This window comes from Neofelis nebulosa, chromosome 7 (genome assembly GCF_028018385.1).
Source record: "Neofelis nebulosa isolate mNeoNeb1 chromosome 7, mNeoNeb1.pri, whole genome shotgun sequence".
Taxonomy (NCBI): domain Eukaryota; kingdom Metazoa; phylum Chordata; class Mammalia; order Carnivora; family Felidae; genus Neofelis; species Neofelis nebulosa.
This window is the reverse complement of record NC_080788.1, coordinates 71003486-71027109: the sequence shown is the minus strand read 5'-3', so window position 1 is coordinate 71027109 and position 23624 is coordinate 71003486. Positions and strand designations below refer to the sequence as shown.

Genomic DNA, 23624 nt, shown 5'->3' with positions numbered 1-23624 from the left:
TTTCTGTAAGTGCGGTGTTAAAGTCCCCTGCAATGACCACATTCTTATCAATAAGGTTGCTTATGTTTATGAGTAATTGTTTTATATATTTGGGGGCTCCCGTATTCGGCGCATAGACATTTATAATTGTTAGCTCTTCCTGATGGATAGACCCTGTAATTATTATATAATGCCCTTCTTCATCTCTTGTTACAGCCTTTAATTTAAAGTCTAGTTTGTCTGATATAAGTATGGCTACTCCAGCTTTCTTTTGGCTTCCAGTAGCATGATAAATAGTTCTCCATCCCCTCACTCTCAATCTAAAGGTGTCCTCAGATCTAAAATGAGTCTCTTGTAGACAGCAAATAGATGGGTCTTGTTTTTTTATCCATTCTGATAGCCTATGTCTTTTGGTTGGCGCATTTAATCCATTTACATTCAGTGTTATTATAGAAAGATACGGGTTTAGAGTCATTGTGATGTCCGTAGGTTTCATGCTTGTAGCGAGGTCTCTGGTACTTTGTCTCACAGGATCCCCCTTAGGATCTCTTGTAGGGCTGGTTTCGTGGTGACAAATTCCTTCAGTTTTTGTTTGTTTGGGAAGACCTTTATCTCTCCTTCTATTCTAAATGACAGACTTGCTGGATAAAGGATTCTCGGCTGCATATTTTTTCTGTTTAGCACACTGCAGATATCGTGCCAAGCCTTTCTGGCCTGCCAAGTTTCAAAGGAGAGATCAGTCACGAGTCTTATAGGTCTCCCTTTACATGTGAGGGCACGTTTACCCCTTGCTGCTTTCAGAATTTTCTCTTTATCCTTGTGTTTTGCCAGTTTCACTATGATATGTCGTGCAGAAGATCGATTCAAGTTACGTCTGAAGGGAGTTCTCTGTGCCTCTTGGATTTCAATGCCTTTTTCCTTCCCCAGTTCAGGGAAGTTCTCAACTATAATTTCTTCAAGTACCCCTTCAGCACCTTTCCCTCTCTCTTCCTCCTCTGGGATACCAATTATGCGTATATTATTTCTTTTTAGTGTATCACTTAGTTCTCTAATTTTCCCCTCATACTCCTGGATTTTTTTATCTCTCTTTCTTTCAGCTTCCTCTTTCTCCATAACTTTATCTTCTAGTTCACCTATTCTCTCCTCTGCCTCTTCAATCCGAGCCGTCGTGGTTTCCATTTTGTTTTGCATTTCGTTTAAAGCGTTTTTCAGCTCCTCGTGACTGTTCCTTAGTCCCTTGATCTCTGCGGCAAGAGATTCTCTGCTGTCCTGTATACTGTTTTCAAGCCCAGCGATTAATTTTATGACTATTATTCTAAATTCACTTTCTGTTATATTATTTAAATCCTTTTTGATCAGTTCATTAGCTGTTGTTATTTCCTGGAGATTCTTCTGAGGGGAATTCTTCCGTTTGGTCATTTTGGATAGTCCCTGGAGTGGTGAGGACCCGCAGGGCACTTCCCCCGTGCTGTGGTGTATAACTGGAGTTGGTGGGCGGGGCCGCATTCCGACCTGATGTCTGCCCCCAGCCTACCGCTGGCGCCACAGTCAGACTGGTGTGTGCCTTCTCTTCCCCTCTCCTAGGGGCGGGATTCACTGTGGGGTGGCGTGGCCCGTCTGGGCTACTTGCACACTGCCAGGCTTGTGGTGCTGGGGATCTGGCGTATTAGCTGGGGTGGGTAGGCAAGGTGCACGGGGGCAGGAGGGGCAGGCTTAGCTCGCTTCTCCTCAGGTGATCCACTTCAGGAGGGGCCCTGTGGCAGCGGGAAGGAGTCAGATCCGCTGCTGGAGGTTTGGCTCCGCAGAAGCACAGAGTTGGGTGTTTGCGCAGAGCGAGCAAGTTCCCTGGCAGGAACTGGTTCTCTTTGGGATTTTGGCTGGGGATGGGCGGGGGAGATGGCACTGGCGAGCGCCTTTGTTCCCCGCCAAGCTGAGCTCTGCCGTCTGGGGGCTCAGCAGCTCTCCCTCCCTTTGTCCTCCAGCCTTCCCGCTTTCTGAGCAGAGCTGTTAACTTATGACCTCCCAGTCGCTAAGTCGCGCTTGCTGTGGGAACACAGTTCGTCAGGCCCCTCCGCTTTTGCCAGCCAGACTCGGGGGCTCCGCTTGGCGGGCGAGCCGCCCCTCCTCCCCGGCTCCCTCCCGCCAGTCCGTGGAGCGCACACCGCCTTGCCACCTTCCTACCCTCTTCCGTGGGCCTCTCGTCTGTGCTTGGCTCTGGAGACTCCGTTCTGCTCTAGTTCCTACATTCTTAAAGGGTCTCGTGACTGCCTGTACATCTCCCCAGTAATTAATATCAAGCTGAATAATAAGCACCAGAGAAATCTTGCAAAAGTAATTTTACAGGTAGAAATTTGAAGAATACATTTATGATCTAATAGTCCTTGCAAGGCCCCTCCCCCTTATACACTAAGCATACAACCACCAGCTTCATACAGCAAAAGTGCAGCCCTTTCTGTCCTCGGGTCCTGTCCCAGGCCTATAATAAAAGCACTTTTTGCACTGAAAACATCGCAAGAATTCTTTCTTGGCCATTGGCTCCTAGCTCCACATCAACAACTTTCTTAAGAATTCTTCCTACTCTGTGTTTCAAAAAGGTATGAAAATTTTCATCTCCTTATCTGAAACCCATGGATCCAGATATACTTCAAATTTCATATTGTTTTTTTAATGATGAATTGAGCAGAAATTTTATTTCCAAGCTCATCAAAGATGATTACAAACACAAATCAAATATCCTTTTAAAAATGTTCCCAATTAAATCAAAGGTACATCATCAAAGTAAAACACTTGTGACATTAAGAATTCATTTAGGCTGTAGTACTTTCACATTATTTTGTTTTTAATCATTTGCAATGTTCTGAAGGTCACATTTAAACATTTTGAAGACAAGAAATAATATAGTGTTTTTTTAAGGTACAACCAAAACTATAAAATAGAGGAAATTAAGAAGACAATGACCAAATCTGCTGCATACACAGGATGGAGTAATCTAATATACATGAATCTTTCCAAACAAGTTTGCTAAAACACAGCTCTCATGATTAGAGAGAGAGATTTAGAAAAATCAAGACATCATTTGATTAATAAAGCCTATTCTTCCCCCAATTTTCTACTTGCTTGTATTCATTTACAAACTGTAAATTCATGAGAAAAGAACAAGTTTTGTTATGGTATAAAAATCTTGGGGGGCACCTGGGTGGCTCAGTCAGTTAAGTGTCTGACTTCAGCTCAAGTCATGATCTCACACTTCATGAGTTGGAGCCCCACTTTGGGCTCTGTGCTGACAGCTCAGAGCCTAGAGCTTGCTTCTGAATCTGTGTCTCCTTCTCTCTCTGCACCTCCCCCGCTCACACTCTGTCTCTCTCTCTCTCTCTCTCTCTCTCAAAAATAAATAATCATTAAAAAAAATCTTGGGAAAAACAAATTACAAATATTCAAATTTTTAACAAAAATGTTTTCCTTCCCAAAATGTAAACATCCATAAAACAAACATAATATTCCAGGTATAGAAACACTAGTAATTCACTTATGAAAGACGTGTATTTGGTGGTAACATTTTTAAGTATAAAAGCACTTTACAAAACAAATCAGGCCATTATTATTTAAAGTCTACTCCTTTGGCCAGTTTCCTTTATCTGAGTAGACACTCATCAATTTCTGTAGAATTTAGGCTCTAGGACCAGGCCACAGGAAAGATCTGAAATATCTAAAAGTCGTTTGGCTGGAGAAAAGCGTTTTCTTGAGACTGGGAGGCAGTCATTCATCACTTTGTGCTTAAGAGCCTTCCTCAGCAAACTTCTTCCCTACAGTCTTTAGAAGAAAGCCCAGAATCTGGGCTCCAGGGGTTGCTTCCAGCTGGAACACCTACCAGCAGGGCATCTTTACAGGCATTCTACATGCAGTACTATTGAACTCTGCGGCCACCTGCTGAGACCTTGATCCTTCCAGTGTCCACCTCCTGCCAGAGCTGCTCCGCCCCCCACCCCCTCTGCTCTGAGGGGCATTCATGCTGGCCCAGGAAGATAGCAGTGCTGCTGGGCTCCTGGGCTCCGAGGGAGGGGACCGGGCTCCAAATTTCAAATTGTTTTGTAAAGGTAACATGGTCCTGTGTATTTTTGTAATATTCCAAAAGAGAGGGTCTCAGGCACAAACCCTTATATAAAATAATTATTATTTCTGTGTATGTGTACGCATATACCTATATACCTTCTGATTTTTTTTTGTCTTTTACATGTCTGCACATCAATATGGGTATCTATTGACTTGTCTTTGAATCCACTGATTCTTTCTGCTGTGTTCACTCTGTTTTTAAGTCCACTTAAATTCATAATTTCATGTTGCTTTTACAGTTCTAAAATATTTGGTTCTTTCTTCGATATTCCATTTCTCTTAAAATTTTTATTGTTTTCTCTATTTTTTTGGCTTTGTAATCTCTCTTAAAATATATGATTTTTTTTCCTCTTTACTAATTTCAGCAATTGAGCTGCCCTTGTTCTTAACTATATTCCTCTTAATTACGAGGCATACATCTCTGCTTCTTTGCATATTCCTATTTTATGTATTTTAGGTACATTTTTATAAAAAAAAATCATATAGATCTGACAAAATATTCCTCCAGAAACTATTTACTGTTTCTTCCATGAGGCATAAAATGTTGTTATAATCACTTCAATCCAATCAAGTACTGAGCTTATTTGAATCAGATTGTAATTTTTACAAGTCTCAGTATACTTGTGATTTGTGCCTGCTCCTTGGATATATCCCTTCCAAGTCTTATTTTTTTTAATGGGTTTTTTTGTTGTTGTTGTTCTGTTTTGTTTTTTGAGAGCACGCGTGCGCACAAGTGGGGGAGGAGCAGAGAGAGGGAGAGACACAGAATCTGAAGCAGGCTCCAGGCTCCTAACTGACAGCACAGAGCCCAATGAGGATCTGAACCCTGAGATCATGACCTGAGCCTAAGTGATACACTTAACCTAGGAAGCCGCCCAGGTGCCCCTCCCTTCCAAGTTTTACTTGTGATTTTAATGGTTCTCTTGTTCTTCAGTCTTAAAGATTTTAGGTGATTAATTTTTGCCCTTCAGAATTTTTTTTTAAGATTTTTAATTTGTACGTAATCTCTATACCCAATGTGGGGCTCAAACTCACAACCCCAAAATCAAGAATCAGCACATTCTGGCTCTATGACTGAGCTAGCCAGGTGCCCCATTCTTCAGAATTTTTGAGCTTAAAAATTTAGTCTTCTCTCTTCTCCGCTTGCCTTAAAAGTATGGCAAATTCCTCACTCAGAAATCTGACTTTATGTTTGTCCTTTTCAATGTATTGTACCCAATAAGAATCCATTACAAATATAAATATTAAACAACAAAGTAATAACGAACAGGAAAAATATAAAATATTACTGATTGTATAACCAGAAAGAATCACAAACACTCAGGACACAGAGTCCTTTTATACTCTAGGAGTGAATTTGTCTTGGTCTTCTTGTTATCAAAGCAAAATATAAATTAAATTAGTTTTGCAATTTCTACAGATTATACACACAAATGCACAAGCACATGTATACTTGAAACCAATATCTTGAATAAGAAAAGAGTTACCCAAGACAAGTTACTAGAGAAAAATTGTCAACAAACAGTTTGGACAGAATAATTATTGGATAATAATAATATCAGCCATTAAATGATCACATTAATATCTATTTGACATTTAAAGAATATTGGCTGGTCACAGACATTAAGTCAGAATTTCAAAAATTGTGAAATAAGATATATAAATATAATATATATTCTATATTTATAATAAAGATACATTTTTCCCTGCCCTAAGCCAACTGGAGATGGCATGAGTCCATTGGAATTGGGCAAGCAAGGGTAAGAGTAGCAGCCACAGGCCAAATATATGAAACACGCAGTTTCTGAGGCTCTCCCTCTTGTTTTCCCACCCACATATTTCAGTCTTTCCTTATTACACTGCCTTATCCATATTCTATTAACCTCACACTCCCTTTCTGTTCCTTCTTCCTCCAGGAACAAATGGGTATCTATTTAAATACTCTCTCATATATTTTTTGTTTTTCAGAAAACAATAAAATTGAATCATTCATATCCCAGGTTTAAATTGAAGGAAAGTTGTATAATTCATAGTTCCCTCAAAAGTTTGAGTATGTTAGCTCCAAGTAGATTAATTTGAATCCAGACAGTCTAATGTCTGAGGCCATGCTTTCAGCAGATTCTAAATCTATAATCTAAGCTTTTCATCAACTTCCCATACTTTTCCTAGGGCTTTAATTCAGTTTTCAAACAACTTGTTAACTAGAGAGTTAATCTGATAGTTCAATGTACCCTCACAATCAGTGATCTATTCTGAATATTATAAAATGGTAACTTTAGAAAAAAACAACCCCAAATTTTGTATTTTTTTAATATTTATTATTGAGATACAGAGAGAGACAGAGTGTGAGCAGGGGAGGGGCAGACAGACAGGGAGATACAGAATCTGAAGCAGGCTCCAGGCTCCAAGCTGTCAGCACAGAGCCTCACACAGGGCTCGAGCTCACAGACCGCGAGATCACGACCTGAGCCGAAGTCGGACACTTAACCAACTGAGCCACCAGGCACCCTGTAAATTTTGTATTATTATTTAAGCATTTGTATTACTTGAAGTTGTCTGGAAATGTATAGAGTAACTTGTCCTCTTGTGAATTATTTAGGAGATCATTCTCAAACTCAGGAATTGACTACTCAGTCTTTTCATTGCCATCTTCATGTCCTTGTTCCTCAATGTGTAGATAATGGGATTCAGAATGGGTGTGATCATAAAGTCCAAAATGGCAAGAAACTTATCCACTGGCACTGTGGGAAATGGCCACACATAAACAAAGATGCACGGTCCGAAGAACAAAACCACCACAGTGATGTGAGCTGACAGAGTAGAAAAGGCTTTAGACAAACCACCTGAGGAACGTTTCCATACAGTGACCAGGATGAAGATATAGGAGATGAGCAATAAGAAGAAGGTGCCCATGGAAATGAACCCACTGTTGGCAGTAACCATGAATTCCATTCTGTAGGTGTCTGTGCAGGCAAGTTTGATAAACCAAGGAAGGTCACAGTAAAAGCTATCTATCTCATTAGGACCACAAAAAGGCAAATGGACAACAAAAGCTACCTGGACCACTGCATGAATGAGGCCAATAACCCAAGCACCGGACAGAAGCAAAATGCACATCTGTGGGCTCATGATAGTCAGGTAGTGGAGGGGCTTGCATATGGCCACATATCTGTCCAAGGCCATGGCGATGAGTAGGACCATCTCAGATCCACCCAGGACATGAAGGGCAAATATCTGGATGACACAGCCCTGAAAGGATATGGTTTTGTACCCAGAGTATAGGTTATGAATCATCTTAGGAACTGTTAAAGTAGAAAAACACAAATCAATGAATGAGAGATTGGCTAAAAGGAAGTACATGGGGGAATGTAAGAATGGGTCAAAGGTCACTGCAAACACAACCAAAAGGTTTCCCAGAACAATTGTTACATAAAACACTGCAGAGAAAGCAAGGAGAAAATGCTGCACTGGTCTATAGGTAGAAAGTCCCAGCAACACAAATTCAGACACTGGAGAGTAATTTGACTTATTCATTGACCTTGTGTTACCTGAAAGGAACAAATAAAAATAATTACAAAAGGATGCACCAGAGCTATTGAAAGAAACAGATGTCACTGGGTTTCAAATTCTGACATTACAGAAAAAATTTCACTCTTGGTCACAAAAGTCCTTTGAAAAAAAGTCATACAATAATTTATTGATTTAACAAATGTTCATTGAGCAGCTACCATGAAGACCTATGTACCTGGCACTGTGCCACATTCTGGGATATAATATATACCCTGTCTTCATGTAGTTTGTAGTCTAGTTGTGAAGCTAGGCATTAAATAACTAATCATATAAGTGGATGATTATAATGGTGATAAGTTATTTGAAGAAAAGAACAAAGGGCTATGAGAATTATAAGAGCTCATAGCAGTGCCATCTGCTATGACCTGGAAGAAGACATTTGTGCTAAAATCTAAATGATGAATAGGAGTTAAATAAGTGAGGAAGATAGGAAGAGTGATCTACTCAGAGGAAAGATATGGGAAATACTCATTTAGGATGAAGAAACAGAACAATTTGGAATAAACAAACAAATAAATAAATAAGAGTCTGATCAAGGTAGAGTCCTCTACCCTGTGTAAAGAATTTGGTCAATATCTTAAAAGTGACAGAAAGCCACTAGGTAGAGCAGTGAAATAGTAATATTAGTACTTTGAAGAGTTTACAGTAGCTGCAAAGTAAAGAATGTAACACAGTAATCCCAAAGCAAGAGAGAGATCTATTAAGAGTCTATCAAAGGACCATTTCAAATCAGTATAGAAAGGGTAAATTTATCAATAAATGGTGTTGACACAATTTACCAAACTTGGCAAAAGAAAATTAAATTCCTTACCTTACAACAGTAAATAAAATGCATTTTAATGAATATTTAAATGACAAAAGAAACAGGAAATAGAAGAAATATAGGCTTACTTTTAGGCAATCCTTTGTGTGAGAAAAGTCTTTCTAAACATATCCCCTCATGTGCAACTCATGCAGAAAAAAAAGGACACCTACAGATTCAAAAATTTTAATGTTCTACATAAACGTTTTAGGGAAAAAAAACAAATGTGGGAAATACTTGTTAAATATAATGATAAACCAAATTTTAAGTGAACAAACACATAAAAACTTGGACAGAATAATAAATATAAATAGTCATCACATGAAGAATAGTCATACTCACTAGCAATCAAATAAATGTAAATAAAACAATATGGAGTTGCTATTATGTATGAATAACTGAATAATATATCATCAGTGAAGCTATGATGAAACAATCTCTATTATTCCCAGTACAAATTCATATAACATCTCCAGAATACAATTTCAAACTACATATCAATCAAATATCTTTGAATTGCCTTATGACTAAGATTCCCTATACAGTAAATTTTGTTTAAGGTAATAAGAACAGATGAGCCAAAAAATTCACCTATTGGGCAAATGTCATACAATTATTTAAAAAAGGAAAAAAAATGAAAATAGCCTAAATTCAAATGAGGAATTAAATTATGAATAGTATACCCAAATGGGAAAGGCATTCAACCTTAAATGTACAAAAATATGAAAATTTTAATAATAAACATTTATTTTAAAAGAACAGTTTACAAAAGGAAATGTATAGAAAACATTTTTTAATTAAGCCTAGAAAAATAGAAATAAAAAAACAACAGATTGTTGAGCTCCGTGTGTGTGTGTGTGTGTGTGTGTGTGTGTGTGTATACAAGTTTGAACCATATAAAATTGGTATTTTGATAGATCAAAAAATACTGAAATATCAATTTCACAGGAATCCAACTAATATATTAATATTTTCCCTTATAAGATTTTCTAAACTACTTTCCCTTTTCACAACCAAACATATTGATGCTTATTCCACATGTGAATTGATTTCCACAGGTTCCCCATCCACCTGCACTGCTACCACCAAGCTTTCTTCCAGGCCCCACATCACTGACAACCATTCTTTCTCTTGTCATGACTTCTTCCTAATGTACTTCACATTATGCTCAGGGTATAGCCTGGCACAGCCCTGCACTGTGTATGCAGATGGGATCACCATGGACACTATATAGCTAAGAATAGTCTTGAGGGCTGCCAGGTCAGGCAGAAATGGGCATCCTGAGGGTCATGGCATGGGATGGGTATTGTAGCCAAGAGGAAATACTATTGCGGTGATGCTAGGGCCTTCCCACAAGGGCTCTTTATGGAGAACATGGTCAATAACTAAAAACACAGAGCAGAAATAAACAGAGATGTGGAACAATCACAGAAGTAAATGGCAATGGATGTGACATACAAGGACTGCCAGGCATTTTTATATTTTGACCATGTAGGGGCACCTAGGTGGCTCAGTCAGTTAAGCATCCAACTCTTGATTTTGGCTCAGGTCAAAATCTCATGGTTCATGGGATCAAGTCCTGTGTCAGGCTCTGTGCGGAGGCAGCATGGAGCCTGCTTGGGATTCTCTCTCTCCCTCTCTCTGCCCTTCCCCACATGTGCTTTCTCTCTCTCTCAAAATAAATAAAATAAACTTAAAAAAACACACAGTGGTATAGATCTACCAGAGGTGAAAAATTTTGCATAATAGAATCAATAGTATCTTTGTGTGTATATGCACATAAACAAATGCATGACTTTTTAGAATTATTAATATAGTAAAATGTGATTGACTAGACATGACTTTAACTTTCTAAAATCCTTATTTCTGCCATTTAGATGCCTTTTACAAAGAATTGGTATTTGTTAATAAAAAACACTGATTTTTGAAAATACAAAAGTGAAGGTTAGATCAGGGGAGTTCTGGGAAGATGGAGTAGATCCTGAGCTCTCCTTGTCCCATGTACACACCAAGATAACAGCCATATTAATACAACTAACTGAAAATAATCCAAAGATTGGCAGAACAGACTTACCACAGTTAATCATTGAAAGGAGGTCATATAGAAAAGGGTATGAGGGGCAGAAACATGGTCTGGAATCAAACTCCTGGGAGACTCACCACAAACAGAAGACACCACACACAGAGAGATGTAGGAGGATCAGACTCCTTGCCAGAGACACTAGGCATGCGGGACCTGCCCTGAGATGGTGACTCCCCATAACAGTTGGCTGTGAAAACCAGTGGAGCTCAACTTCTCCAGCTTTTACAATCAATGGGGCTTAACTCCAGGTATATTAAAAATCAGATGGTTTAGCTCTGGGAGAGCATGCGGGCTATAGGAAACTGAGTCCTTGCCCTGAAAGAGCCAGCATATAACAAAAATTTGCAGAGAAGCAGCAGTTTGAAAAGTGCCCCTGGAATATACTGAAGGAGATTTATCTACTCATCTCAAAACACTAGGGCACACATAACACACATAGGAGACACCCATGAAGCACAGGGTCTGGTGAATATGGGGCATTATGTTATAAGGCACCCCAATATCTCTTCTTCATAAAGCAACTACTTTCAAGACCAGGTGATGTAGCTGACTTTTTTAATACATAGAAATAATTCCATTTCCGGGTATTTACCCAAAGAAAATGAAAACATTAATTTGTAAACATGCATGCACCCCTATATTTATTGCAGCATTATTTATAATAGCCAAGATCTGGAAAGCAACCCAAGTGTCCATCATAGGTAGATACTAATGATGTGGTGTATATATATTTACAATGGGATATTAATCATAAAAAAAGAATGAGGCCTTGCCATTTGCAACAACATGGATGGACCTAGAGGGTACTGTGCTATGTGAAACAAGTCAGTCAGAGAAAAATAAATACCATATGATTTCACTCATATGTGGAATTTAAGAAACAAAACAAACAACAGAGAAAGAAATGGAAAAATAGACTCAAATACAGAGAATAGACTGGTTGCCAGAGGAAAGCGGGGTGGAGTGGGGTGGGGAGGAAGGTAAAAGAGGCAATGGGGATTAAGGAGACACTTAACTCGATGAGCAGTGAGCAATATACAGAATTGTCGAGTCACTATATTGTACACCTGAAACTAGTATAACAGTAGGTTAAAATTTTAAAATTTTAGAATAAAAAAGTACAAAACTGAAAATTCAAAATGCATAGCATGTTAAAAGGAAACATAGAACACAAACAGTGAAAAAAATGGCATGAAACTTCACTAGTAAGTGATCAACTCTTTTCTCGTCAACAATCAAAACTATAAATATAGCAAAAATTCTCAGCAAGGGGTCCATCTTGCGGTGCAACCTTTATATACTTATATTTTTAATACTATCTTTTGCTGAATATGTATATGAGAAAGAGAGAGAGAGAATGGATACATTTCTTGATTAAGTATGGAGATGATTTTAAAAAGAGAGGAAAAGGGAGTGAACTTACAAAGATAGAAGAAGAGGAGAAAATAGAAATAGAAGTAAGCAATTGAGAGAGTAAGAGAAAAGAAAGAAGATGGCTTCTGGGAGAGTCCTCTGATTGGTTATAGTCCTGCTTAAACTCCTTTAGTGACTTCTATTCCTTCACTTGGACTCCTTCATATGAGGCCATGTATCCTCTGTCTATTCCCAGACTCACATCTTGATTCTCCCCTATTCCCACAAAATACTCTCCAATTTTCTTGAACTACTTGAATAATCCTGTTTTTGTTAACGTTTGTTTGCTTGCTTGCTTGTTATGGCTGAACTGCTATGTGCACCCTGTACTTCTGCTGACTGCTTCTCATACGTGAGTACAATTCATACAACGCCTCCAGAGGACAGTTTCCTCTTCCAGCTGCAACTGACCTTATTCCTTTATGTTCTCAGGCCATGCTGTGCAAGCATAATGTTTATGATACTACTTTGGCTATACTGTATGTCACTCCTACCACATCTATGAGTTCCCTAAAGAGACACAGTATGTTAGTAACAAATTCTGGTCCATTAACAAGTGTTCAGTAAATGTTTGTGTGCATAGATGAATGGATGGATGACCTGATAATAGTTTCTTATTATATATTACTTACATATTTTTGATCCTGTCCATAATATGGCTAATCACATCGACAAACCGCATAACCTGCCTGCCACTGTATCACAAGCCAAGAAAATGAATCCAACAAGTTAGGGGAGGGTCATTCAAAGGCTAATGTGAATCCAGAATTGACTTTTGAAGCACACATGTATGTCTTATTTTAATTTTAACAAAAAGAATTGACAGGAGGGAGTCCAGCTAACACCATTTCCCACAGAATAACATGAGTCATAATTTAGAAAAGCTAAAGAGACCTAACAAGGGTGCCATCCTGTTGAAACCTGCCACCCTACAGAAGCTGCCCTCAGGGTCCACTGTCTAACTCCATGTCTTTGAGAGCTTAGGATACACAGGCAGCAAGACTGGGTCCTGAACACTGTTGTTGATTGACATTCCCTCCATGAAACATTAAGTTTCAGATTTCTCCATTAACAACTTTAATTCCTGTCTTTCCATTCATCTCTGAATCCTGTCAGTTCAGGGCATTCCCCAACCTGACATCTTAAAGCACTCCTTACTGTAGCTCAGAGCTCGTTTCTTCCTTCTAATGAATCTTTTGATTGCTATTAAATGAAGCAAGAGCTAGAAATGGCAGTGGCAGATGAAGCTATGAGTGTTGTTGGCAATGTACAAGCAATGACCTGGCGATGTTCCTCAGTCATCATCAACATAAATACTTTCCTTCCTTTTTTAAACTATCTCTAACCTGAAATGTGGATTTATCTTGCATGTCCTTCTATTGACATCTATCTACAGTTATCTCAGTGCACACTTCTGTCAATTCTTTAGATCATTGGCTATTTCGCCATGTGAAAATTTCCTCTCCCCAATAAAAAATAGTCAAAAAGTAAACAGAAAATTACCACTATCTAGCTGTTATACTATTCCTCACTTTTTTTTCCTACTCATCTTGATTAGTTCAATGATCAAAATCTTTATGAGAGTATATGCAAAATTTTGTCTTCTAATTCCTCGAGTGAGTCTTCCCTTTATTACTTCTTCATCTTTTTAATACAGGTTAGAAATAAATGAAACACTTATGACATTTTTCAATTCTTCACCCTAATTTCTTTAGACTCCCAAAGAATTCCAAATTTCTAAAACTAACTTTGGCATGCTTATACTAATTGATACTCACGAAATCTGACCAAATGGGAAGGAGCGTGGGAGGATGGGTGAAATAGGTGATGGGGATTGAGCAGTGCACTTATGATGAGCACTGGGTGTTGTATAAAGTGTTGAATCACTATATTGTACACCTGAAACTAATATCACACTGTATGTTAACTAACTGGAATATAAATAAAAACTTAAAAAAAAGAAATTGTCTCTTGGAAAATTATTTTTTCAATGTTGGTTTACTAATTTATTCTATATCCCCCCTCACTTCTGAAAACTTTGAAGTCATTATAGAATATATTCTTAGGGAATTTTATCTGGTGACAGTATTTGTATGTTTATAGAAGTCTTTGTAAAGAGATTTCCTTTGAATACATTCCCTATCACTGAGAAGTCTATGAGCTATGCAATAATCTCCAAATATCTCATTCATGCCCTTGAAGAAGTTACAAGTATGAAATAAATATTTTTGTAATGTCTGTCCAGTGCAAAACATATCAAACCTTGAAAATCACATAGTAAATTTATATATTGAATTTATATTTTTGACAGGAGGAAATAAAGCTTCTGTGCATTCCCCCATTAATTTTGTGGGAAGGAATAAAGTATAATATTACAAAGGAACACACTGTGATTCTGGCCGTGGGAAGGCAGAATCACCGAAAGCCTCTCTCATTTCTGTTTTCTCTGCATCCTCCTAACTGACTCTTCTCACTGGCCCGGACTTGTGTCTTCTAAGATTCTGTGACCTACCAGACAAGTTATGATGCCTTCTACAAACCAATCCTTCTGTGAAAGTGTAGATATGCTCCTAATTATTTTGAATCCAATGATTTGTAAACTTCAAATGGCTTTCTCTACACTTGAATTTTCTAAGGTACTGAACTATAACTAATTCATCTAAAAAGTATAGTCTTCTCAAGTGAGACTCACACACATAACACATTTTCATTTCCAGAGGTGTGTTTGCTAATGACATGGCCATTAAAACATTACCCATCTTCATTCTTTTCCCACTCCTACCAACGCATGCTCATCACAAGCATGAAACCTGGAATACCTCTCTGGTGACACTTAGATTTCCCTATAGCTTCAAGGATAACATCAAGCTTGGAGTAGAAAATTCAGTTCTGTGTAAAGTAAGTTTGAATAAATAGAAACAATCAGCAGAATTTACCTGTCCCAAAAGTATGGTCTATTTAGTGAGTTTTCAAAAATCTTCAAGGCACAGTCCAAAGCACTGTACCTAATAATCACTGTCTAAGTCATTCTAGGCCCCCCTGGAATAGGCTATGATCGAGGCACAAAAATATCTTCCTATAAATCAGCGTATAATCCAGACATATAGAACAACGTATGCAGCCTGAAACAAAAGTTTTCATTTCCCCCTGCTAAAAGTTAGCACTCAGGAGGTATTCAATAAATGTTTGTTGAATTGAAAAAGAGAGAGAAAATCCTTATGATTCTGGAATTTCAGCAGACTACCAACTTTAATTTTACTTTACTCACTTACCTGACCCCCCCCAAAAAAAATGAAGATAAGAAAAGGATATTAGAAAGCAATATCTTCAGATACGCCTGTGTCATTTTTAAAATCTTTCCACTGTGATGTCCTGTGGTTATTACTGCGATGTCACTAGACTAAGTTAGAGCTGCTCTAGCAGGAACATCAAATCTCAATGACAAAACTATACTTTGGTGACCTAATAGTCCTCAGTCCATTCATCTCGGGAATTCCGCCTTAGAATCCCCATGGTCTGAAGAAAGGTGGAATATAGAAGTTTGGTACAGAGTAAAATTAAGTTAAAGGAAAACAAACATTTGTGCAACCAAACACACCTGGGGAACACTTTAAAGGAGAATCAACATTTCCAGGCAGTAGAATGTTACAAGACACCTGTGAAACTTATCTCAGTGAACAGGAAATAGCTATTAACACATTCAATAAGCACACTTCAAAATTTATTGTGAAGCATATTCATAAGAAAAGGTTTAAGTGAGAAAGTCTGCACATGCATTCCCATTTTAATGAAGTTAAGTTTCAGGCAAAATAAGTTGACCAAGGTTACCCTGCTGATTTTGTGTAACTGATACTCAAATCAGAGATTGAGGAATTAACCACTACACTATACCGTTTCCCTTTTATGTCACTTTTATAGCATATCAACAGGGGTTCATAGGTTTAGGTAGCTTTTGAATTTTGTAATCAATATGACAAATATCTCATCACATATTCTTTTGACTTAATAAACTAAAAATAAGAATTTAGAGCACATCATTCACTTAAGGCTGGTAGCAGAGAACTCACATAACTCTGGGATTCTGCCCTAACATCAGCCACACTAAATGCCTGGAATGTTGTTCAGAAAAGAAATCTAAACAAATATAAAATTCAGTCTCACACATCTTAATCATGGGAATTTAAAGTTAGTATAAGAATTAATTTTAAACACACGATTTCAGCTGAAATACATACGTAAATTTAATTGTTGTCAATGAAATTGCTATTAATCCTTTTCTGTTTATTAAATATTACACCAAGTTCTTCATAAAGCCTAACCTGGGGGAGCTTCAAAATAGATGAAAAATTTTGTGCATTAATTGTTTAAACATCTCACAGGCACAGACAGGACATAAAGTAGAATATGATTTTTACAATCACATTTATCCAAAGTAAATGACTAGATGAGTAATTAATAGAAGCTAGTCCCTGAAGAATTACTGAAATCCATTTACAATTTTTAATTAATTAATTAATTAATTGATTACTTTGTGATGAATGAAAGAACTGAGTGTACATATATCTGCTTCCATGAGATTATTATTATTATGGTTAGGAAGTGAGATTTCTGCCACTGGAAGAATTCCAGCATCAATGAATAATCATCTGACAGAATTGCCATAGGGTAAAATTATACCAGATAATTTCTAAAGCCTTCTCATACAGAAGGAGCCCTTAATATAACTTCTCCTTTTAAAGTCTAATTAGGAATATACATTTGATAGTAAAACAGTGGTTGGAAGGTAAAATAGTTTACTCATTATTCATTATTGCTGAGCTGGGAAAATACATTTCAATAATCACTGATTTAAATATTACTTTATCAGATTAACTAAATGGCAGTCATAATCCATTCATTCGATACGACAACAAAGGAAAAGTAGAAAACCTAGTCAATAAACCAATTATTTGATGTCCATGATATTAAACAGATGTTTTGACTAAATGAAGTAGTTGGTGTTGGATTGTGAAAACAGCCCTACACAAAGCTCCATGCTCGCCTATGCTTTTTAGAGTGAGAAATATCAAAGGAATGATTACAACTAAACATGACCAACGTGGGAGTGGGGCAACATGGGTGCAGCCTTTTAGTCACTGATGTTTATTGACTATCTTCTGCTTGTTCATAAGAACAAAATGTTTTTGCATGTGTACATCTCATACTGAGTGTAGAATACTCTCCATGGAGGCCAAACCTGTGCTTTCATGATTCAAGGTCTTCACAATTGTGCTTACTCAAAATTCTATTGCCTATTGAACTGAAAAGATGCCTGAAATGTCTATTGTAAAAATGGCTTCCTTACATTATGTCCAGAATCCATATTAAAAGGCAAATATGTTACTTTAAAATATTTTTATATATATGTCCAGTTTATTCAATATTAATGCAAATATAGTAAAAAAAATTTTTTAAAAAGCATAAGAGTGTTAAATTCCCCTCACCTTCCCCAGTTTCCCAGAAGTAATCACTGTTAAATATGTTCTTATGCATCTCTTGAAAAGTTTTCTATTCATATACATTATATCCCATTTTTACATACAAGAGGAATCACACGATATATTTTGTGGTATTATTTTAAGAATTTTTCTAAGAGCTAAGCCTTGTATATTGGGAAACCAGGGAAGTAAGACATTAATCTCTAAAATTCGTATAAAACATGACATGAAATACTGCATGTTTGATGGACCTCCAAATCAAGTGGGAACTGTGGTATGGATATAAATAATTTTTCATGTAAAGGCTGCAGAGGAAAGATTAAAGCCCAAGTAAACAGCATTCTAAGTAGCTATGTAGTAATAGAGGTAGAAGGCATGAGAAAAATATTGCTAATAATCCAGCTATAAACTTGGAAAGGCAGCAATATGAATTATCAAAGACAGAAATACAGCTATACTGTATCTATCTTTTCATAAGACTTTCACTCTAGTCCCCGGTATCAAAGAAGCACACTGTTTGCCTTGGATTAGTAGTCTTCCAAGACTTCAAGACTACACTGTATGTTAGCTAACTTGACAATACATACATACATACATACATACATACATATTAAAAAAATAAAAAATAGAAATGTCTTGACTTGGGGGGCACCTGGGTCGTTCAGTAGGTTAAGCATCTGACTCTTGATTTCGGCTCAGGTCATGATGTCACAGTATGTGAGTTCAAGCCCCACATCAAGCTCTGTGCTAACAGAGTGGAGCATGCTTGGGATTCTATCTTCTCTTCACCTGCTCAATCTCTTTCTCTTTCAAAATAAATAAATAAACTTTTAAAAATAATAATAAAGGAATTAATTAAATAAAATAAAAATATACTATAGAAATGTCTTGACTTTGGAGAGAAGTTGTGCTTATTTCAGAATTGGTTTGCTTATGTTTTTTCCTAGTATAACTGATCTGCTTAATCTTCTTTGTAAACAATTTCTAGAGTTCATTTTGAAAATAAACATTACCTTGAAACTGATCGATTTAATTTTTGTATTTCAAGTTCATTTTTTAAAAATAAATATAAAATTCTTTTTATATTTTTTCTGTGCCTGTGATTTCTTTACCCTCAATTAAAATACTATGAAATTATTTTCATTATTTAAAACCATTATCTAATATTTCAATTACAATATTTTCTTCAAATAAATTATTTTGGCTTTGTTCATTGATCCTACTGTGAACATCCATTAATATTTACTTTTCAATATATTATACCCTGCCATGTTAGTTGGGTTTACTATATTAGCCATCACTTACATTCAAAAGTTGAAAAACAATTACAATATTTTATTCATTCTTATTTGATTGTGTTAAAAGTTGAAGAGCTATAAAATTTTCTCTTAGCAAGATTTTACCACAATCTAAAGGTTCTAATGACTACTGTTATCATTATTATTATTATTACTCTACAGATTACTTAAAAATTTTAGTTGCATTTTACTTGATTAAAAGTTGTAAAAATATATATTGGTTTTGTTATTGATTGAATTTCATCTCCTCTTACCATATAAATTATACTTTAAAAAATCTTTAGTAGTTGCCCTAGACTTAAAATACATTTTTGCCTAACCTAAATGCACTTTCAAATAACACTATACTGCTTCACATGTACTTGCAGGTCCCTTATAACACAATACCTTCCTTTGTTCCTTTGTGTTAAGGAAAAACATTTATTCTAACATTTATTCCTTCTCCAGTGCCCTTCATTTCTTTATGTAAATCCAAGTTTCTGGCCTATGTCATTTTCTTGCTGTCTGAAGAATTTTTTTAAACATTTATTGCACGATAGGTTTTCTGATAATGGAATCCTCCAATTTTTGTCTGTGAAACTTGTTATTTCCCCTTCACTTTTGAAGGAAAATTTCACTAGACATAGAAGCCTATGTTGATGTTTGTTTGGTTTTTTTTCTCTTAATTCATTACATATTTCACTCCACTGTTTTTGCTTGCATGGCTCTAATAAGGAGCTCACTGTAACGTCTTACCCTGTTCCTCTACAGGTAAGATGTCCTTTCCACCTTTGGTTTCTTCTAGATTTTTCTGTTTGTCTCTTCATTTCTGCTGTTTGTATTGGATATGCTTACATGTGAGGATTTTGTTTTGCTTTGTATTTATCATTTTTGATCTTCTCTTGGCTCCCTCGATCTACAGTTCTCTCATTTTTTGACTGTTCTCACTCATTGTTACTTCAAATATTTTTTCTGCTCTGTTTTTTTCTTTTTCTCCTTCTCTCCCTGGTAACCCACCAAAACATACAATAAGCCTCTTTTTATTGTCCCACAATTTTTGGCTATTCTCTTCTCCTTTCTTTCTCTTTCTCTTTCTTTTTGCATTTTAATTTGGGCATCACCAACCTTATCACGTCCTTCCTTGGCTCTATGGAGGCCAAAACTCTCTAGTGCATTTGTTTTATCCTCATCTCTTGACTTTGGGCTTCCCTAAGTATTCCTCCTTGAAAAGAGTCTGTGACATGCAATTCTGTCTCTTGTAATCTCTTGTTATCATACTGCAGCCCTGATCATATTGTGGTACATTGTGGAGGAAGGAGAACTTCTATAATCTTCTGAGATTAGATTTCCATTCTTTAGTGGGTCTGTGTTTTAGGGTTGTATCTCCAGTGATGTAGCTTGTTTAATTCTTCTGCCTCTTACTTCCTTTCCTCAATGCAGCATTTTTAATGTATTTTCTTGAAGCCCTTACCCCTTTGACTATGTTGGTGTATCCAGGAAGACTTAAAAGAAAAAAAGCAAAGTCAGCCTGGGAAAAATTTCCTTACCCAGCTGGGAAGGATTTTAAAATTGTATTCTGACAAGGTCGTTTCACCTGTCCCTTGTTGTAGGAAAGGCTGGTAGTTCACAATGTTTACTTTGCTCTTCCCCAGCCATAACCATGAGGAAAAGATCCTTCTCAAATGTTTACAGTGATAACCTGGAAGGGTTCTTGGATGTAAAGGCCCCCAAAAATGTGCCACCCAAAAAGTTCTCACACTAGTCCACACTCAAGCCTACAACAAATCACCAAATTTATCAATCAAGTGTCCCTACAACTTCATAGTTCCAGCGGATTCCTCTCCAGTTAGGTAGACTTCATTTGAATCTTTCTGAATATGCTTCTCTTTCCAGATTCCAAAGTGGCAGTTTGCCTTATGACCTCAGTTATCTTACGGGTACAAAAAAAGTTAATGATTTTCATCATCCAGCTTTCCCTTGTTGTAAAAATTCAAGTGACAACTTGCAAGCTCTTTACTTGTCAGAGGGAAACCAGAAGTCTCCTATGCTTTGTTTCTGTTGTACTTTTAAAACATGTCTGATGACTGATTACAAGATAACTACTTCCTTTTGCTTTCTGAGCTTGCAGTTCTTAATAAGTCTCAAATTGGCTCACTTCTGATTGCTATTCATCCTTGAATGTGCCCATCATATGTAAGCCAAAGAGTATTAGAAATAATGGACAGGGAAGAGTTGGAAAAGCAGGAAGCTAAGGAAATCATAAGTACACAGCTATATATGAGTTTCCAAAAATGAAAACAGTCAAGCAAACAGCCAGGAAAAGATATAGAACAACAAGAGCTCTCCAGGAGTACTTTATTGTATTACAAAGGCTTTTATTTTTTTCAAGTTTCATGGTAAGCATATAGTTCCTCAAACTCTTCTCTAAACCAGCATCCTTCCCCAGAGGGTACCTCTCATTGGTCTTCATTTAACAGCTGTAAGGCTTAGAAAAGTCACTTAGCCTCTTTTTGCGTATTTTCCTCTCTATAAAAGGATCTATATGTTATCATGATTATACAAGATAGTGCCTGGGAAGTGTATTACAGCATTCAAGCAAGTAAATAAACATTGAATCTCTATGTATGGATTCTAGACCTCAGGGCACAAAATGGTTCATGGAGCAAATAAATGTTTTGAGATCTAGAAATGAAAGGAATAAAGGAAACTCCAAGAAAGGGAAAATGGAATAGTAAAGAGGAAGGAAAGGGGCAGGGCCCATAAGGGATAAGTTGAAAGAAAGAAAACAGAGATTTAATAAAAATAGACTTTCAGGGGCAGCTGGGTGGCTCAGTCAGTTAAGCATCTGATTTCATCTCAGGTCATGATCTCGTGGTTCATGAGTTCAAGCCCCCTTGGGCTCTGTGCTGACAGTTTAGAGCCTGGAGCCTGCTTTGGATTCTGTGTCTCCCTCTCGCTCTGCCCCTTCCCCATTTACTCATGCTCTGTCTCTCTTGGCCTCAAAAATAAATAAAACATAAAAAAAATTAATAGACTTTCATATATAATTTATTTATTTAAAATCAAAACTGCAAACAGTTAAGAAAAAAATTTACAATGATATATGTTGATATGTACACTTATCCCTATTGATAGGATCAATAAAAGAAGTCTGTACCACAAGATTGAAAATGGTAGTGATTACCTCCAAGAAGAGATAAGATTGGGAGAGGACAGATGAAGGGGGTCACCAATATTTGCTCCAGATAAATCTATTATTAATAGTTTAAATCTTATTAAGTTATATGGCATTCATATCATTATTTCTTTAATAAAGGAGTAAATGGCATCTGGTGGCTTAGTTTGTTAAGCATGTCTCTTGATTTTTGCTCAAGTCATGATATTGCATTCATGAGACTGAGCCTTGTGAGTGCTGACATCATGGAGCCTGCTTGGGATTCTCTCCCTCATTCTCTCTACCCCTCCCCAACTTGCATACCTGCATGCATGCATACAGGTATGCTCTCTCACTCTCTCTCAAAATAAATAAACTTAAATATATATATATATCATATATATATATATATCATATATATATGATATATATATATATGAGTGAATTAAGAAACTATCCTTTCATTCTCTTTTCATCATTTAGAGAAATGCCTCTAATATGATTTACACTCAAACTATTAATATACAGGACCCTGCTCAAGGAAGTACTGTGAAGGATGAGACCTAATATTCCCCTGAAATCCAAGGAAACAAAGTTCAATAGTTGCAACATTCCAAAGACGAGCTAACTGTCACCTGTCCATATATGATCTAACTTCTGCTGGGACTGGTATCAACATCTTGCTTCCCTTTATGACATGGTAGATACAGAGCAAAAGAAAGAAAGTTACTTCCTCCTAATAAAAAAGAAATATAACATTTGAAACTCCTTTCTTTTATACTTCCACTTGTATTTAAAAGGACTAACTTGAGGGATGCCTGGATGGCTCAGTCAGTTAAGTGTCTGACTTCAGATCAGGTCATGATCTCACAGCTTGTGAGCTCAAGCGTTGACAGCTCAGTGCCTGGAACTTGCTTCAGATTCTATGTCTCCCTCTCTCTCTGCCTCTCCCCCACTCATGCTCTCTCTGTCTCTGTCTCTGTCTCAAAAATAAATAAACATTTAAAAAAAATTTTTTAATAAAAAAAAGGACTAACTTGAATCTAGCTTTCAAAAGAGTAGATTATTGCATGATGCCCTTAATGCCCAACTTTTCCTCAGGGAAAGGTGGAAGCTAAGGATCCCCCAAGAGCATGATAGGGAAAACCTTCCCAAATACTTGACTCACTTAAAACACAGAGATAGAGATGGAAAGCCTCCAAGCTCAGAGGCTACTCTTTACAGCACACACTTGGCACACTGAGGACACAATCCCTCCAATATTGCTCACGGTACCTGGAATTCATTTCACCTAAAGCAGACTCTGGAGGTAAGCCCTCTCATTAAGCAGTGAAGGAACTGGTTTCAGAGGTGATCACTGTAGGGTAAGTATATCCCAGATAAGAGATTATTTTTCTTTGAACTTTTACTTTTAATGCGTCCCCCTATTTTTTTTTAAAGTTTATTTGTTTTGAGAGAGGTGAGGGCAGTGAGAAGGAGTGAAAGAGAATTCCAAGCACACTCTTCACTGTCAGAATGAGCCACCCCACCCAGGGGCCCTGGTTCCCCCCTATTTTAAAACTATTTTGCAGATTTTTTATACCTATCTATGGAGCTTAGAGTTCTGAATGTTTTATTTGGTTAAATGCTTACAGGAAAGTTTATGGGTTTTTCTCTCCCAGCTAATCCCTGGGACTTCTGAATTCCTAACAACATTAGACACACTAACAAAAAGCACTGACTTTCTACACTTAGAGGTTCTGGATTGCCCTGGTTGGGG

General features: G+C 37.0%; 2 protein-coding genes across 12 annotated transcripts in view; one reads left to right on the top strand and one right to left on the bottom strand.

Annotated features, from left to right (window-relative positions):
* The window catches only part of LOC131516824 (olfactory receptor 4F21-like), an 82908-nt gene that overhangs the window by 51120 nt on the left and 8164 nt on the right, over positions 1-23624 (top strand). The gene's annotated exons all lie outside the window — the stretch shown is intronic.
* LOC131516823 (olfactory receptor 4F6-like) lies at positions 6685-7623 on the bottom strand. The gene has a single exon (XM_058738324.1). The coding sequence runs from the start codon at positions 7621-7623 to the stop codon at positions 6685-6687; it is 939 nt and encodes a 312-aa protein (XP_058594307.1).